Source organism: Vicugna pacos, unplaced genomic scaffold (genome assembly GCF_048564905.1).
Source record: "Vicugna pacos unplaced genomic scaffold, VicPac4 scaffold_15, whole genome shotgun sequence".
Lineage (NCBI taxonomy): Eukaryota > Metazoa > Chordata > Mammalia > Artiodactyla > Camelidae > Vicugna > Vicugna pacos.
In genome coordinates this window covers 3,276,179-3,294,830 of record NW_027328736.1, presented here as the reverse complement: position 1 = coordinate 3,294,830, position 18,652 = coordinate 3,276,179, and the positions used below count along the sequence as shown (strand labels likewise).

The 18,652-nt window shown below is 53.3% G+C and overlaps 1 protein-coding gene across 1 annotated transcript; it reads left to right on the top strand.

Moving 5' to 3' along the window:
- The first annotated feature begins 3,236 nt into the window (after positions 1–3,236).
- On the top strand, positions 3,237–18,499 carry LOC140685414 (tripartite motif-containing protein 16-like). Its single transcript, XM_072957025.1, has 7 exons — positions 3,237–3,722; positions 9,736–9,831; positions 11,527–11,759; position 11,913; positions 13,958–14,123; positions 14,575–14,670; positions 17,537–18,499. The coding sequence occupies exons 1-7, from the start codon at positions 3,237–3,239 to the stop codon at positions 18,118–18,120; spliced, it is 1,662 nt and encodes a 553-aa protein (XP_072813126.1). The 3' UTR covers positions 18,121–18,499.
- The last annotated feature ends 153 nt before the right edge of the window (positions 18,500–18,652 follow it).

The following is an 18,652-nucleotide window of genomic DNA, read 5'->3' as shown; positions in this document are numbered from 1 at the left end:
GCGACAGGGCTCGGGGGCGGGGCGGGGTGGGGTGGTTCCGAGTCTCGGACAGAGTCTCCTCTGGGTTGGTTCTCCTCTCCTTCAGTTTGGTCTCTTGTCTGGCAGTTGTTAATCACCAAAACGGCCCATGAGGCTGTCTTCTCATTTTATGAGAGAAGCAGGGCTGGGGACCAGTTTGCTGATAGTGACCCTGGCCAGAATGGTCCCTGGGCCCACCCCCTGGGTGAACCAGGAGAAGCCTGGGCCAGTTTCTGGAAGAGTGATGCAGCTTCCAGCTCTGGGTCTCGGACTCTGGGTTTTACCAGGAAAGCTGGACGGTGAATTTGGAGGACGAGCTTAGGTGGGGCTCTCCCAGGTGACTCCACCCTCACTGCTCTCACCGTGGTCTCCTAAACGTGAAGACTTTCCATTCCAGACAAGGGTGAAGGACACAGTCTCAATAAAGTATCGTCCCTTAAAATTGATCAAATTTAGATATATGACTTGTTAATTTTGTTATTCTTATTTTCCACACAGTCTGATTGCCTGCTTTTTCTTAATTTCTGCAGGCTGGTGGACAAATACCACCTACGTTTGTGGATCACAGCTCTGCACGGCTTCACAGAGACGCAGATGAAAACTGCTCAGTGAGAATTTTGAAGCTATTTACTTAGGAGGAAAACTTAGGGGCTTCCTTTAACCTGAAATGGCCAGATAGAGTCTTTGGATTAAGAAAGCTCTACTTGAGGTCTTCCATATTCCTCAAGGTGATGGCATGAAACCCACAAATTGGGAGGGGAGTTGCAGTCACTGTTCACGGGCCCTTCGGGAGTTTGTCAGCTTGTGGGATAGTTCATCACAGAATCCACTGGGTGAAGGATGAACGATTACCTGCCTGCCTGCCTGCAGTTACCTCCCACATGGTTCAGTAGAGTTTGAGTTCTCAGAATGCCGGGTGGGAAACCTCCCTCAGTTCCGGAAAGGAATCCCAAACCACGGTGTGGCCCTGGTGTCTGTGGCGGCAGGTTTGATTCAGGAAAGCAGGAAATTACATCCATTTTGCGAAATAGACACTTGCTTCATGCAAGGCTGCGTGCAGGGAGGCTGGCCTGGAGGGGAGGAGAGAGTGGTGTTGGGGGGCCGTATGACATCAGAGGGGCAGGTCTGATCTTGTCTTAACTGAGGTTAAGAGAGGACAAATGATTTTCCCAGGTCAGGCTGGGACCGAAAATTCAGCTTTCCTGTTTTCCACGCTGTTGTGGAACGTCTGCTAGCTCAGGGCTCCAGTGGGCCACCGGCTGGGCTGAGCGAGCCCTGTGGGGTTAGCGGGAGAGAATGGCGGGCAGGGGAACCATTCATGAAGGAGGGGAGGGTGGGCATGAGATGGTGGGGGGAAGAACAGGAGATGAGTGAGAGGCTGGCTCAGTACCCCCAGTGGGAACCTGAGGTTGTGGAACCGGTCAGGCAGGGCGGCCAGGCCACCTTCCCTCACCTTCCCTCTCCTTCCCCCAAAAGATTAAAGGCTCTGTGGCACTTGGGTGGACCAGTTCAGCCGCCAGAACCAGAGCATTCTGAAAAGCAACCCTATTCATGGACGTTGGCGAAAGCCCCAGACCGGTAGGGGCCAGGACAAGCCGGCTCCTTTCTCTCCTGGCCGGAGGTGTAAAACCGTGAAATGAAATGCGGGAGGCCCCTTCTGGGCGCCTCCAGCAGTGGGGTTGGGGGTACTCAGGAAACTTCGCATTGCTGAAAGGGCCGAGTGAGGCGATCACGATGTGCGTGTTCGGGGCAGGTGGACAAGCAGGCCTGTATCTGGATAGACTATTACAGTCCCCCATGCCATCCAACGCCATGCAGCATTTCTTGGATTTCTGAAATGCCTTGGTCAGTGACAAGAATCGCGCCTTGGTTTATCTGGTTTAATCCGGATCCCGCAGAACCCAACCAGGAGTGGACAGCCATGGGGAGGGGGATGTCTTGGAGACACCCCAACCCCCAATCTCAGGGGCGAGCTGGACCAGCACCCTCACCCCCCGGTTCCCTCTCTGTTCCAATAGCTTTCCAAATCCACTTGAGCATATCTGAAGAAATCCTGGGGGGAAGCTATAGACCCTCTCTAGGACACAGAAGTTGGGGGCCAGGTATCCTGGAATAATCCTGGGTCCTTTGGTGCCCGTCTGGCAAATGCAAAGTGTGCTGTGTCCCCCTACCCAGCGAGGGGGTCTGGGAGCACTGTTCTTCGAAGTAGGTAGATGCTTATCTCATCCTCTGGCCACTGATTATGAGCTGGATTGTGCCCCCCATTCATACACTGAAGCCCTAACCTCCTCTGCCTGGGACTGTGGCTGTATTTGGAGACTGTGCTTTTTAAAGAAGTCGTTCAAGTAAGATGAGTTCATTAGGGTGGTCCCTAATCCACATCTGACTGGTGTCCTTATGAAAAGAGGAGATTAGGGCACAGACGTGCGCAGAGGAGAGACCATGTGAAGACACGGGGGGAGGACAACCGTCTACAAGCCAATGAGAGAGGCCTCAGAAGAGACCATCGCTGCTGACACCTCGATCTCGGACTTCCAGCCTCAGGACTGGGAGAAGACACGTTTCTTTATTTAACGCAGTCTGTGGTGCTTTGACCCACACACCATGTCTAGGAAAACCTTAGTAAGTGGGCAGGGCCCCCCATCCCCCCACGAGCCCCTGGGCAGGTGTTCAGGTGTCGGAATGGAGCTTTATGTGGAAGGAGACAAGGTCTTCCTGACTCTCCCGATCGCCACTGAAAACCCACCTGTAGCCTGTCTCCTGGAGATGGGAAAGGATGAAAGCCTGTCCTGTGGCTGAAGTCCTTACATTTTGGGTCCCTTTGAAACCTGAAAACAAAAAATGGAGCCAGTCAGGCCACGCAAAGCAGAGTGAACTTCTGCCCGCAGAGCTCAGGAATCTCTGGTCTTTTCAGAGTGGGCCTGGTGGCAGGGCTGAGTCTGTGGGGGACTGACTAACACAGGAGTCGGAGTTCTGGTTCTGGGCAGGAGGAGGGGCAGGGCTGGCCACCCTGAGCCTGAGCAGTCGGTCGGCCTGTGTCACCGCCGCTGGCTGGTGTCCAAGCTCGAGTGGGGTAATGACTGCGTGAGCTCCCCAGGGGGAGGAAACAGTTAAAACTCTGCAGCAGCTGCAGTCATCTGGGCATGGTTCCCTTGTCTGACTCGCAGCGGGATCCTGGGCCAAGGGGCAGACAGATGGACAGACAGCGAGCCTTCCACATGGCCGAGCTGGATCTAATGGCTCCAGGGCCACTGCCCGGGGTCCCCGCTCACCCGCTGACCACGCTCAGCCCAGACTGTGGGTTGGCCAGCCCGGGGGAAGGAGAGGACATGGGTCCCCTGGGGACCCCCCCGGAGAGGACAGTCTCTGCGTGGCCGGGCGGGCCCGGGGTGGAGGCGGAGGAGGAGGTCCTGTGTGACTTCTGCCTCGGGGCCAGCAGGGTGAGGGCCGTGAAGTCCTGCCTGACCTGCATGGTCAACTACTGCCCGGAACACCTGCGGCCGCACCAGGAGAACAGCAGACTGCATGGCCACCAGCTGGCCAAGCCCGTCAAGGACCAGGACCTGCACGTCTGCCTGGCCCACCGCCGCCCGCTGGTCGCCTTCTGCTGCCCCGATGGGCAGTGCATCTGCCAGGAGTGTGGCCAGGGTGAGCACCGGGGTCATGCTGCGGTCTCCTTGGACGCTGCCCGCAGGGACAAGGAGGTGAGTGCTGGGGTCCACCCAAAAGAGAGAGGTGGGGAGACCCTGTGCCCAGGGAAACTGGAGTGGGTCACTCTGTCCCAGCTCGGTCCTGCTGTCCCTGTGCCCGCTCTGTCCGTGTCTGTCGCTCCTCTTCCTGGCAGTCTCCTGCTGTTTCTCACTTAGCTTTCGGTGACTGACCCGTGCTTGGGTGCGGGGCTGAGGGCAGAGGTGTTTCCCTCTGGCTGGATCTGGGTGGCAATGAATGAAATGCAAACTTCGGCAGAAATTCAAGAGCAAAGAACAAAACTTCCCCCTAATTTCTCTTCCCCACTTTACCTGAAATGAGAGATCAGTAGACAGGGCCCCTCTGAGATACCGGGCGTGACATCCAAGGGCTTGAACAGTGTCGAGGTAACAGAGAATGGGAAACTTCCCTCCAGGTACAATGTCAAGGTTGGCTTACCTGGGGAAGTAAACCTCATCAGACAGATGTACCAGAAGAGACTGAGAAACACTGTTCTCCGAGCCTGTGACTTTATTCCCATCAGATAGGGAAACTGTTTCCAGAACAACTGGCTTTCCTTTGCCCAAAAGCCGAGAGCCTGAAGAAGCTCCCGGGCTCGGAGTCACTGGCTGTTTCTCATACGTTGACTTTCCAGGAGCACTTCTTTCTCAGTGGGGAGTGCAGTTGACTTTTGTCCCACGCATCTTGTGTTCACACTCCCTGCAGCTCCCTGTTGGCACTGACCATGGCCGCCGGGGCCCGAGGCAGCTTCTGGTCCCAGGGACCCTGGGCCGCTGAGGAAGGAGCTTTCCAAGGACAGGCTACTTGCCAGGGTCCCTCCTCCATGCCCTCCCTTGGATTTCATCCAGTGTTAGTGGGAATTCTTCTGGAAAGCTCTGTGTTCCAGGTGCCAATGAGTCACGTTTTCCAGCTCTACAGTCCCCTTGCTAACTGTTCCCAGCACCTCCAAGGTCGGGGAATGTCCGGTCAGGAGAGCAGGTCACTGCCACCCACCCCCCACACTCACAGCCGAGATGAGACTCTGGGTCATCAGACAGGTGAGAGGACAGCAGCCCGGGTCCTTGAGGAAATCCGCCTTCGTGGAGCATTGCCAGCTGCTAAACGCTTTCCGTGGGTTTCCCCATCCAGTCCTCGAATGACTCAGTGAGGTGGTGACTCCTCATCTTCACTGCGTTTGTCCAAACTCCTGCAAACGGCTAAGTCAGGAAGTGAGGGATGGAAGCTTCTGGAAAGCCGCCCACTGGAGGAACACAGGCAAAGACCCCAAGATCACGGTATTATAGCCTTACTTTTTGTTTGTTCTTTTGCACACAAAACCTGCCACTCTTAGAGTAGCAAGATAAAGGCAAAGTGTACTGCTCTTCCCTTATTCAGGGTGTAATATCTGAATTCTATGATATGTAACTGGAAAAGGGATGTGTGCACACATTGAGAAACTATCTCTGTGAAATCCTGCAATGGATTTTACCCAGAAAAGGTCCCCCTCCTGCCCTGGGTGTCCCATCCCCCTCCTCAGAGGCAAATGCCACCATTTACAGTTTCTTCTGTCTCTCAGAAATTCTGTGCCTGTGGTGGCACAGGTACAACGTGAATTTGAAACGTAGTGGAAGCTGGTGCATGACGGAGACTGAGGGTAACTGTAACTTTGAACAGGGGGACTTGTGTGGAACCCCAAACTCAGACATCTTAGGAGAGCTGTGTGTGGGGAAGCACAGACAACTGGGTACCGGCCCTCGGACGGTTTGGTGCTGAACGCACTCGAGGTTATAGGTTCAATGCAGCAGCTCTGTGCCCCAGGTCCCTGGAGCTGGCCCAGGTCACAGCCTCTGCTCGCTGGTCTGCCTGTGAGAGTTCGTGCCTTTCCATCCTGTCTCCTTGCTTTCTATGCGGGGAGTAGGTACGCTCTGTAAGTATAGCCAGGCTCTAGATGGCCCTGCCCCATCTTTGGAGCCTGAGAGATCAGCTCAGAAGACACAGTTGATGTATGCGACAAGGCTACACCTGCCACCAGGGCTATTTTGCAAGTTTTGTTAGACATCAGTAAGGCTCCAGAAACTCAGTCTTTCCTCCAGCCAGCCCAGACCTGCTGGAGCTGCTTGCTGAAGGTCACTGTGGACCGCGTTAAGGGCTGGTTACTCAGGCAGGCCTGTCGTGCAGCGGGGACTGAGACTGGAGGGGTCAGCCATGAGGACACGAGCAGCTGGGACCCTGCATCCGGTCCGCAGAGCAGCCGATCACTCAGCTCGCCGACTGAGCCCCTTCAGAAGCCCCACGCTGTCTCACGGGGCCAGTGGGCAGACCCTCTGTTTGGATCTGGGCGTTCTGGGTGTTCTTTGCTTGTTTGTTCTGTCTGCTGGGCTTCCAGAGCCCAGCTCTCCCCAGTGGGGACTCAGCTCTTCCTCCTGCCTAGGCCAGCTTCCTGGGGCCTCTTAGCATTTTTTGTTAATTGAAATACAGTTGATTTACAATGTTGTGTTAGTTTCAGGTGTACAGCATAGTGACTCAATTATACACACACATATATTCTTTTTCAGATTCTTTTCCGTTGTAGGTTATTACAAAGTATTGACTATAGTTCCCTGTGCTGTACAGTAGGACCTTGTTGTTTATCTATTTTATAGTGGATCATATGGTAACTCTATTTTTAGTTCTTTAAGGCACCTCCATACTCTTCTTACTGGCTGGGGCCCCTTAGCTTTTAAGAGTGGCTGGTCTTAACTCCTCTCGCCTTCCCTGACCTCAGGCTCACTGCCGTGGAAGTGAGGCTATGTGTGTGCGTGTGCATGTGCTTTGGGAAATTTGCACTCCTTCTGTGACTGCCTTTCTGTTTATTCTGACCCATGAATTGCATGTGACTCATTCCTGTTCCTCGTCAAGTTTTTCAAACATCATCGAGTGTTTCCCACGGGCTAAGTGTGAGGCTTCCCTGCCTGTCTCAGGGAGTGTGGGCTCGAACCAGGAAGGCCGGGCAGGTCCCTGGTTCCCGGGGTTCCACAGGGCTGGGGACACAACTGTCCTGCCGCGTGTTCCGAGGAGGGAGGCCCCACAGTCAGGCCAGGGCGGGGATCTTGGAGAGGGAAGACGTGAGCTGGGCCCTATCTGAGATCTTGACGTCCATGTGTGGCGGGTCATTGTATCCAACCTCAGCATTCGTTCCAGAAGGTTCGGGACTGGGTGCTGACTGCAGACCCAGTCCCCAGACAGAGCAGGGGCCAAGTTCTGAGAGCCACAAGGCATCAGGGTTCGGGGAGCAGCTAACCAGCACTGTTCATGGCCCATTGGCTGCCAAAAGGCGGGTGCTCTGAGGCCATTCAGGAAAAGGATTTCCCCTAGAATTTCTGAGGAATGCCTTGGACTCAGTGTTATGTAACCTTGTTTTTCTCTTCTTTCTTTTTTTTTTTTAAACATTTTTTTTGATTTATAATGATTTTACAATGTTGTGTCAAATTCCAGTGTAGAGCACAATTTTTCAGTTATACATGAACATATATATATTCATTGTCACATTTTTTTCTCTGTGAGCTACCATAAGATCTTGTATATATTTCCCTGTGTTGTACAGTATAATCTTATTTTTCTATTCTACAATTTTGAAATCCCAGACTATCTCTTCCCACCCTCCGCCCCCCTGGCAACCACAAGTTTGTATTCTATGTCTGTCAGTCTATTTCTGTTTTGTATCTATGCTTTGTTTTTTTTGTTTGTTTGTTTTGTTTTGTTTTGTTTTGTTTTGTTTTTAGATTCCACATATGAGCGATCTCATATGGTATTTTTCTTTCTCTTTCTGGCTTACTTCACTTGGAATGACATTCTCCAGGAGCATCCATGTTGCTGTAAATGGCGTTATGTTGTTGGTTTTTATGGCTGAGTAGTATTCCATTGTATAAATATACCACATCTTCTTTTAACCTTGTTTTTCTTACACATTCTCCTGGGCTGTAAGTGTTTCAAGAGCAGGGAGGGTCTTATATACTGGACTGGCACATAGTGGGTTCTGACCAGTGACCGAGGAACAGAGTCGGCCCGGGGAGGGGTAACTCTAGCGTTCCCAGAGCAGGCTCTCCAGAAGGGAAACACAAAGGAAGTGACACCAACTGGGATTTCCTCTCTTCTCACTCCCTTTGCTGTTCCTGACCTGGCCACCAACCTCCGGGTGCCCCTCTGCCCTGGAGGTAGAAGCAAAAACGATTCTGCTGACATACCTTGTGGCACCAGAGGAGACTCTACACGGTGTGATGAGGGTCATAAAGCCAGCGGGTGGCAGGTGTTTGGACCTCGATGCCATGGCTTTTATACAACATCTGTTGTTACCCTGCTGACGCAGGCAGGACTCTCCGTGCCCTTCGATGTGGAGCCGTCCCCGCTCATTGGCACTGCTGTCCTTTGGTGCAAGGCCCGCCCTGGCCTGAGGTGTGTGCACTGCTGAAGTCCTGGGAAACCCCAGAGCCAGGGTCGGAGACACCCCATCATTTTCTGGGAACAGGAATAACTGGAGATACTGATCTCCCAAAGCGGCCCCACCTATTGTGGTAATGGGGAGTGCCTGCTCTTGGGGTGACTCACTCAGAGGTCCCCATCAGACTCCGGAGTCCTTTTCTCCTTTTATGGCATCTGCAGACAGAGGGGAGACGCCCCCTCACTGGACACTGTCTGGGGGTCCCTGGATCATGCTGGGCCGGTCGCTTCAACATGCTCTCACAGCCACGCTTGCTGCTGCTGGGGTTCTGCTGTGTCTTCCATCTCCTTCGAACAAGAGTTCATGTTTTCCCACTACCATGAAGCAGGTCACTGGGCGGGCCTTTTAGACAGACCAAGACCCCACAATTGCCCCCTAATAGGCCAGGCCCTGCTGCCTCCCCTGCCACCCACTTCCGGGCACCAAACCTCAGGTCTCTAGGTGGGAGGTCACCCGGGCTCTCTCTGCCCTGATTCAGTGCCCCAGGGCCTGAGCAAGAGTTACCTGCCTTCTGCAGGGTGAGGCGGATCCGCGCCTGACTGGGCTCCCTCCGGAGCCTGGGATTCCCACAGGCTCCAGGGGGAGGAGGGGAGCAGCCCTCGAGTTAGGGCTGCTCGTGCACAGCGACTCACAGTCGAGCGCACGTGCACGCTGCTGTTAAAGGGGTGAAAGCTCTGCTCTGTGCTGCTGCGGCCTTGTGTCCTCCGCAGCCAGGAAGGTGACGGGGCCTGAAAGTCTGCAGAGGCTTGGGTTTCGTGCCTTGGCAGGCTTCAGAAAGTGCTCAGGGAGCCCTAGGAGGCAAGACAGGAGATGGGTGGTGGGGTCCGAGCAGGTGAACCCAAGGTTCTCGGCAGACACTGGCCTCGGCCGGGAGGGTTCGCTCCGCCGGCCTCCAGGAGAGAGAGGGTCCCTGATGGAAAGCAGCCAGGGGATGCCGGTGACAGTGTCGATGCGATAAGGGCACCGCTGATGTTGATTACACTTACAACATGCCCGCCACTGTCCAGAGTTCCTGTAAACACGCATGGTCTCATCCCGTCCCCAGTGACCCCGTAAATTAGGCCCTTTAGCGTCTCCCCATTTCATGGTTGGAGAAATGGAAGTGTGGAGGCGTTAAGGTGATTTTTGCAAAGTCTCAGCTGCCAAGCGGAACCTGTGTGATCCCTCGCCCCAGTTCCACGCCTGCGCTGTTCTGAGGCTGGAAGGCCGGGGCTCAACTCCACTGACAACTGTGTGACCTTGGATAGGTGGCCCCATTTCATCACCCGTGAAATGGAGGTGATGGATTTACGCACCCTGGGCATGGTTGGGATGATACATGGTAATGCACAGAGATGTCTAGTGATGACCAGCGCAGCGCAACAGCTGGTGCAGCCGAGCTCAGCCCCGGAGGGGACCCTCTGTGCCTCTGCTGAGGGCTCTCCAAGCTGCCTTCTGAGAGCAGCTTCTGAGGCAGACTAAGATGGACAAGGGGCGATGGTGCTGTTGCCCCTGGGATCCCTCCCCGTGCCCTGGGCTCCCTCCTCTGTAATGCTGTCCTTTCCTCTTCCCAGGTGGAGCTTCGGGGCACCCAGTTAGACCTGGAGCGGAAGCTCCAGCTGAATGAAAATGCCATCGCCAGGCTCCAAGCCAACCATAAATCTGTCTTGGTAAGGCTGGCCGGGCTCCCCTGCTGGGCTTCAGCACACCTGACTGCTGCTGAGCACTCAGCCAGGCGCCCCCGGGTTGGGTCGTAGGACGGGGCGCAGCCGTGGGGATCCCTGCCTCACCCCTGCTGAGGGACCGGGTAGAATGAAGGTTAAAAGAGCAGGCTCTGGAGACAAGAACTGGGCCCAGCTGTGTGGTCTGGGGCAAAGCACTTAACTCAGTGGTGCTTCAGCTTCCTTACCTAAGAAATGGGGCCCATGATGGTGCAGTCGTCCCCTGGTCTCCACGGGGACTGGTTCCAGGACAACCCCAGCCTCCACCATGGTGCCAAAATCCACGCATGCACGGGTCCCTTATATAAAGCGGCCTCGTATTTTCATGGAACCTGTCACATCCTCCCAGATACTTTAAACCACCTCTGGGTTGCTTATAATAGCTGATCTAATGTAGACACTGTGTAAATAATTGTTGGCTTGGCAAGTTTGAGTTTTGCTTTTTGGAACTTTCTGGTATATTTTCCCCCAAATATTTTCCAGTGGTTGGTTGAATTTGTGACTGTGGAACCCAGAGATACAGAGGGCCATCTGTACCTACCTTTTTGAGGTTGCCATGAGATAATATGTATGCAGTGCTCAGAACAGTGCCTGGCACATGATACACACTGTGTGGCTGTTATTTGTTACTATTTTATGTAATTAAAAAAGTGACTAGACAGGCAGCAGGACTCCAAGAGGAACAGAAAACGGCACCTGGAGGGGCCGTTCAGAGAGCTCTTGGATGGAATGGGCGCGGGGGGCAGTGCGGGAGACTGAGGCAGGCCGAGAACGGGCCCTGGGCTGTGGAGCGGGGTGGAGGGAGTGCGAGCACAGGAGATGGTACCCAGGACCTTGCCATGAAGCTTAACAATGTCATTTCGAACTGGACACTGTCGGGGGAGCTGTCAGCACCAGGACTTAAAGCCGCCACAGAGAGAAGGAAACCGTTTAAAACTCGGATTGATGATCTAAATATGATATGCCTGAAAGCATTTACAAGGGATGTTCACCCTGTGAAAGGGCTGAATCCCACATGCACAGGTGCCATTGCGCGGACCCTCAGTATGGATCACGTGGAGCTTGTTTTATACACTTTTGAATGTAGCAGTCCATTCCGCACAGGTGTGCTCGGTCTGAAATCCTCAGGTGCTGTGGTCACCTGCACACGCCCTAAACATTTTGTGCCTGGCCCGGACACCGTAAGATTAGACGTGCTTTTGGCACAGATAGATCCAGTGGGCAGTTTAACTGGCATAATGAAATGCAGAGATAGGCGAATTCGTGCTGCTGATTGGTACAGAGAAGCCAGATTATTAATGTACCACAAGAAATATAACTATCAAGTATACTGCATGCACACCTTGCCCCGGTAGGAAAATCAATTTCAGAAACTCAAAGAGCAGCCCGACTGTCAGAGCTGGACCCAGAGGTCAGATAACTCACTCTCCCCTCAGATGGATGAGGGACTAAGTTAATGATTGGTAAAGAGTTACTTACAGCCTGGAGAGTCCATTCTCTTTTCCCGGGAACCCAGGATTCATATGAGCATGAAGTCTTCCATTTATGATAGAAAATTGCTCCCCAATATGCAGGTTTCTCAGGTTTGCTTTGAGACAGCTGGATGCCTGGCTCACAGGCTTTTCCCTGCCCGCCATCCCCCAGGTATCAGTGTCCGAGGTGAAGGCCGTGGCTGAGGAGCAGTTTGGGGAGCTCCTTGCTGCCATGAGGAAGGCCCAGGGCGACGTGATGCTTTTCTTGGAGGAGAAGGAGCAAGCGGCTCTGGGCCAGGCCAACGGCATCAAGACCCACCTGGAGAACAGGAGCGTGGAGATGGAGAGGACCAGGCAGGAGCTGGAGCGGATTTCTGCCATCGGCAACACTGTGCTGTTCCTGGAGTTACTGTCAGCCATGCCGCAGACGCCAGGGGACACCCTCTGCTTGGAAGGGGACTGCTCCTTGATAAATGGGGTGCACAGGGAGTTCTGGGACAGAGGGAAGCAGGTCTTGACTCGGCAGAGGACAGGAGGACCGGAGGGAAGGCTTCCCAGAGTGGGGCGGCAGGAACCGGGTCGTGGAAGATGAGTCACGTCCCAGGAGAAGGAACCGCATGTGCAGAACCAAGGCAGAGAGGTTTGTGAAAGCACAGCCGATCTGGGGAGCTAAGTGGCTTTCACAGGATGGGGTGGGGGGTGCCGGGCACAGAGTGAAGGGAGGTGAGGCTGGCAGGGCCAGGCAGGTGTCTGGCTGCGAGAGAAGTTTGTTCATCCTGAAATGAAGCTGCAGCAGCTGGGGGAGGACGTCAGATGAAGAATGATGAGCTCAGGTCTGTGTGCTCCACAGACCACCCCGACTGCTGGGCAGAGGCTGGCCTGGCTGGGGTGAGAATAGTCCTGCTGCCTTTCAGAGAGGGGTGCGTGTGCTGGGTGACTGAGGAGTGACTGAGGACGGCCCAGTAGAGGAGACGGGGGCTTTCATTACACGTGCTGTTCGTTGTAGGTTAAGCCACATGCCCTCAGAACCAGACCCGAAGGACACGAACCTGCAGGGAAGGAAACTAGGTTGTGAATTCCATCATCCTGGGTCCATCGGTAGAGCGCTGTGTAGTTTTTGCAAGACGCTTAACCTCTCTGGGTCTCAAATTCCTCATTTATCAAACAACCAAGGCAGAGTCAATCATTTCCGAGGCTCCTTCAGCTCTAATATTCCTAAACACAAATAATTTTGGATTGTATGTTCGAAAAAATTCCCTTCTAGTTACAACAAAATGTTTGTTGTGAAAAAAACACTTGGAAAATACAGAAAAATATGAAGGACCACAATCCACACTCCCACCACCCAAAAATAAGCATCGTTAACCTTGTAATGACTAGGAGAAAGAGCAGCAGGCAGAAAGGGAGACGGAAACACTGAAGGATGTCCTGTTCCTTCAGCTTTCAATATCAAAGCAAAGGAAATATGTCATGCATTTCCGCAAAGAGTATATAAATAATTTCTCCTTATTTTTTCATCTTTTGTAACTTTAACATAAAAAATCTAACAAAAACATATTTTAGTACAGGATAACTTAGTTCAATTAAACATAACTTCTTTTTCCCTCAATTTGCAGCCATTGGAAATGACCACATGTATTGTCCACCAGTAATTTGAAGTGTTACTTTTATCATATACGGTGCTAAATCTATATACAGCCTTAAAATGTTTATTTTTCTATCACGTCTCTGCCTTGGACTTTTTCTTCCATTAATCTAACCATTTTAGTACAACTGTTTCCATCACTAAGTTTTCTGCTGTATCCAGTCTGCAATTCAGTGCTTCAATTGCCTTTGAATTTTGATAACATGTTACATCTAAAAGCAGACTATCCTGATCACTGCCGAGTTTTGAAGCATAAACGGCTTAGTGTGAAAAAGCATTTCAAACTCCAAAGCACAGAACAAGAATTAGGGAAAACTCTGTATCAGATTGAGCCTGGAAGAAAAAGGCAGCAAACTTTCTTGTCCGAGGATTTGTCTGAGATCTTCCAAGTGCTGCACCAGCTCCTCCATCCCAACCGTGGCTTGTGTTTAAGTTATTACAAAAAAAGTACTGAAGGAATGAATGTTGCAGGACTGCTCCCTGCATCTGGGCTGTTGGCATAGCATTTTGTTCTTTGGTTCCCTGTCTGGGTTGTGTGTTGCAGCTGTTCTTGGTGTCTAGTATCCTTTGATTTTTATTTATTTATCTATCTATCTATCTATCTATCTATCTATCTATCTATCTATCTGTCTGTCTATCTATCTATCTACTTTTGGGGCTTGTCTGATATTTTTTCATTCTTATTTTTAATTGAAGTGTAGTCGATTTACAATGTTAGTTTCAGGCGTACAGCAAAGTCTCCTGATTTTTAAAAGCCCACTTTCCCAGTTTAAAAAAACAAATAAATGCTTCCTATGTTGTCAGACGCTGAACTGGACACATAACCTGCACTCTCTTTGTGAAGCGCATGTTACCAGGAGCCCATTTTACAGATGTGGGAGGTTAACATTGAGAAGGGCTGCCTGGATTAAGGAATGCAGATGCCAGGGCAAGTGCTGCTGTGTTTCCTTCCCCACAGGAGTACTGCAAGTTCAAGAACGCAGAGGACTGCGCCTTCCCGAGTGTTTACATCGGACTCAAGGACAAGCTCTCCAGCATGCGCAAGGTCATCGTGGACTCCACCGCGCACTTGATCCAGCTGCTGCAGAGCTACAAGGAGAAGCTCCAGGAGAGCTCCAGGGAGGGTGAGGAGCCATGCTCTGTGGTGTCTCCGAGCGGTCCACGGGGGAAGTGAGAGAGTCGGGGCAGGGCAGAATTGGGACGGGGGGCCTCATCTTCAAAGCCATCCTTCTGCTAGACCGTGGTGCTAACAGACACTTACCTTGATGATTTTATTTTACCATGGAGACCCAGAGAACGTGATTTAGTCACATCATGCGATTGGCCAGCATCTCCAGGACTAGTTTCTGAGGTTGCTAATGCCTGTCCTTTCAAGTGAAGTCCAGGTCAGGCTGGCACCTTTCCTCAGCGCATGTTACTTCATGGGCCACTGAGCAGGGTTCTCTGAGACATGACTGGTCTCCAGCCCCGTCTTCCCACTGGAAGCCCAGGGAAGAGTGGTGGTGGTGGGGCCCGGCTTCTTCGAGTCCCCTGCCCACCTGGACAGGTGTGCACTCACAGCTCTTGATTTTCTAGAGGAGTACGACATCAGGACTCAGGTGTTGGCTGTCACTGAGCACAGACATCGGACCTCGAAGCCCAAGCCCCGCACCAGACAGCAGTTCCTGCAGTGTAAGTTGTGAGCAGCCCCTCCCCAGGCTGGCGGTCCGAGTGACGCTTTGGAAGCCAGCACGCCCCCCTCACGTAGCTTTCAGGCTCTTGCAGCCTCAGGTCCAGCCTTAAGTGGCACACTAAGACAACACTAATTTAAACAGATTTTGAACTTTTTATCTTGAGACAGTTTCAAACTTACAGAAACACTGCCAAAGCAGCACCAAGAGCTCCCATACACCTTTCACCCAGCGTCTCCAAACATTGGCACTTTATGTAACTACAAGGTGTGGCCCCAAACCAGGAAATGAATAGCACTGCTGCAGGGGTGTTACCTCCACCCGTGGAATTGAGTCAGGTTTCACCATGTGTTCTTACTAATGTCCTTTTTCTGGCCAGAAGTCCGATCCAGGGTCAGAGATGTTTCCTTGTCTCCTTGGCCTCCTCCAGTCTGGGTCCAGTCCCTTTGTCTGTCTTGGCCCTTTTGAAGATCCTGGCTAGTTACCAAATGGCTCCCTTGTAAGTCTGAAGTGGCCAGAATCGCCCAGCCCATTGTCCTGTCATTGTGTGGGCTTGTCCCAGTCCGTTAGCATTTTAAAAAAGGCTGTGTTTCTAATCAGCACTTTGTTATGGTTAACAAGGCGGGAGGTTCAGTTCCTCGTGGAAGGATGGCATCTCTGTGGCCAAGGCCATTTTTGGGCCACGTGGCTTCTTTGTCTCTTCGGCATGTGCCATTGAGCCCTGCTTCTGCTTGTTTTCGGGGGGTGACCGCTGACGGGCTGACCCCTGAACCCCCTCTGCTCCAGTTATGATGTGATGGCCACTTCCTGTTCTTGCCACAGCTCTGCATTTTCCCCAGGACCTCTGGGCTTCTCCACAGTTTTTAAAAACATTTATCCTTTCCTGCTTCCTGACAGACGCACATCTATGTTTTGCAAACAGATAACAGTTAACACGAGGAGCTAGACACCCCTTATTCTTAACATTAAAATAAAAATGAAACACAGCCTTTTTCAAACACGATGGTAACTTTTCTTCTTTGAGTATTGCTACGGACTTTTAGCCTCTTTTGGACTCAGAGTGTTTCACGGGTCCAAGTTCCATCAAATTGTCAACGTGACCAGTGGGGAGCCACTTGTCAGCCGCCTCTTTGTCCTCTGAGCGTTGACATTCTGCCCTTGGCATTCTTCAAAGTATCATGGCGTTCTGGCACTAACCGAGTGTCCCCGACTCATTCTGGTTTTCTCGACCCAGGGCATGGCATCACATACTCTGTAAGGAGTCCTGAGTCCCCCTAGATGTGAGAGTATTCTCGTGCTGACTCACAGGGCCAGTGTTCACTGAGCATCTTCCTGGAGCTAGAAGCCCAGGGTAGAGTCCTGGATAGAATGTGGAGCTTACAGAGTAGAAGGAGGACACGTGTGAAACACATGAATAAGTAATTACACATCGTGATGAGTACCACGCAGTTCAGAGGGCGGGGTGCTCTGCGACGCAGTGATGGGGTGGTGGCCTCCGAGGAGTGACTCACAGCAGCAACCTGAACGGATCAGTTGGGATCTCTCAGACTCGGTTGGGGCGATGGCCCCATCATGGAGGGAAGAGTCTGTGCCAAAGCCCGGAGCCGGTTCAGGATGGGTCTGAGGTCAGGGGGCTGGAGCGTGGAGGTCAAGGGGGAGAGGGCAGGAGACGAGGCTGGAGATGCAGGCAAGGGCCAGTCCCCAGGGCTGTGCAGGCCAGAGTTGGGGGTCACTGCTTTATCCCAAGGGCAGGGGCACCATCAGAGGCGACATGTAGGCCGGGTGACATGATTTAGCCCACAGCACCCTGCTCCACCAGGGAGAAGGTGTGGGGTGCAGGAGATGGAGCTGCTGTGCTGGCTGGATGAGACTTGGCAGCGGCTTGGAAGGGGGTGAAGTGGTCTGCTGATTGGGTGGGACCCAGGGCTCAGCTGCTTGTGTATGTGGCAGGGAGGGACCAAATGAGGGAGGATTAGGACAAAAGAAATGTCAAAACTGACTTCGAGGGTGGCTTGAGCAGCTGGGTGCATGGGGGTGCTAATGTCCTCTGGGACCAGGAAGAGAATATGTTGGGGGGACTGTTTGAGGGGAGGGACTGTGTGTGGGGGAGTCTGCCCCATGCCAAGCAGTTCTCCACCAGCTGGGCATCCTACAGTAGAGCTCAGTTCTGACACCATCTCCCTGGACATGGACCCCACTAGACCCCCCCAACCCCCTCAGATGCCAGTCCCAAGCAGTAGGTCCCCAGGTGGCCCACACCTTCTGCCTGACTTGGCTGAAGTCAGAAGTCCCCAGGGCCCACCTGGAAGCTCTCCAAAGCCCTGCTGTTGGGGTTTTGTGGCGGCTTCCTCACGCAGGCACCAGTGGCCATTAATGCCAGTCCCAGCCCTTTTCCTTTCTCAAGAGAGTAAGTGTTAGGACTGGGGACCCAAGTTTCTAGTCATGACTTGGTCTTTCTGGTGACCAGCCAACCCCTCCAGGAGCCCACCTGGAGTTGCCTCAGTAGAACAAAAGACACTTTTATGACCCAGGAAATGGCAAGTGTTTCAGGAGCTCCGTGTCAGGAACTGAGGTCAAAGACCAAATATTAGATGCTCCCAGGGGTCTTGTCACTCAGGAATGAATTGCAAGGTGCTCTGTGCTGGGAACGGGCTGCAGAGACCAGATACGTGTTTCTCGTTGTCAATCACAACATCACACTTGTGTTCTGTTTTCTGGTTTTCACTCGCCTCTTGCCCGGGGCGGGGACCACGGCTGGGTAGACGGGGACCAGGAGATGGATGTGTTCGCGGGCTCTGGAGGCCGGCTGGCTTTGAAGGGCTCAGTCCGAGCTGGCCATCGGTCCCTGACCTTCTGTATGCCCTCAGATGCCTGTGATGTCACCTTCGACCCCGACACGGCACACAGGTACCTCCGGCTGCAGGAGGACAACCGCAAGGTGACCAACACCACGCCCTGGGAGCACCCCTACCCGGACCTCCCCAGCAGGTTCTCGCACTGGCAGCAGGTGCTGTCCCAGCACAGCCTGTACCTGCACAGGTACTACTTCGAGCTGGAGCTCTCCGGGGCCGGCATCTACGTGGGCCTCACCTACAAGGGCATCGACCGCAAGGGCGAGGAGCCCAACAGCTGCATTTCTGGAAACAGCTTCTCCTGGAGCCTCCACTGGGATGGGAAGGAGTTCAGGGCCTGGCACAGCGACACGGAGACCCCGCTCAAGGCCAGCCCTTTCCAGAGGCTGGGGGTCTACGTGGACTTCCTGAGAGGGGTCCTCTCCTTTTACGGCGTGGAGCCCGACGCCATGACTCTGGTCCACAGGTTTGACTGTAAGTTTTCCGAGCCCGTCTACCCCGCCTTCTGGCTTTCCAAGAAGGAAAATGCCGTCCGGATCGTGGATCTGGGAGAGGAGCCCAGGAAGCCAGTGCCGGCCTCGCTGGAGGCTGCACCCTAGACTCCGTGTCCCAGACTCAAGCTGACCACAAAGACGGGGCGGCAGCTTGGCTTTTATGGCTGGCTGGGGGTACAAAGTCCCGGCCAGCTGGTGGTAGCTGGCTTTAGAAGTCATGGGGGTCCCAGAGCAAGGGGAGGGGTCTCTGGCCACTGCCCTGGGCTCCACGCTTCACTGTCTTCTGTGTCGGTTGTAACCCTCGGGGCCCCAAGTCCTCCCATCCTTTTCCAGCGATGCTCTCCTGCCTGCTCACGTGAGCGGCACACTGTGCCCAGAGCTGGCAGCCGGGCATCTTCACAGCCATCAGACACCGCAGAGGAGGCACAATAAATCGCTCACTTCACCTCTCATTCTCCACGTCCCAGACTCTGTTCTGAGTACTTCCCCTGCATCCGCGGGTGGAACCCCCACAGTGGCCCCCCCGGGGTGGGGTAGATGTTCGCATGTCCCCACTCTGTGGATGAGGAAGCTGTGGTCTGGTGTGTGCAGGGAGGGGGGTGGTTTACCTGCTCAGGGTCACTGTGGTCACACAATG

Bases quoted from the DNA above. Each gene is read 5' to 3' on its own strand.
- LOC140685414 (XM_072957025.1), top strand. From the start codon at position 3,237: ATGGCCGAGCTGGATCTAATGGCTCCAGGGCCACTGCCCGGGGTCCCC. The intron at 9,832-11,526 runs GTAAGGCTGGCC...GCCATCCCCCAG, and splicing joins CCAACCATAAATCTGTCTTG to GTATCAGTGTCCGAGGTGAA. The intron at 14,124-14,574 runs GTGAGGAGCCAT...TTGATTTTCTAG, and splicing joins CCAGGAGAGCTCCAGGGAGG to AGGAGTACGACATCAGGACT.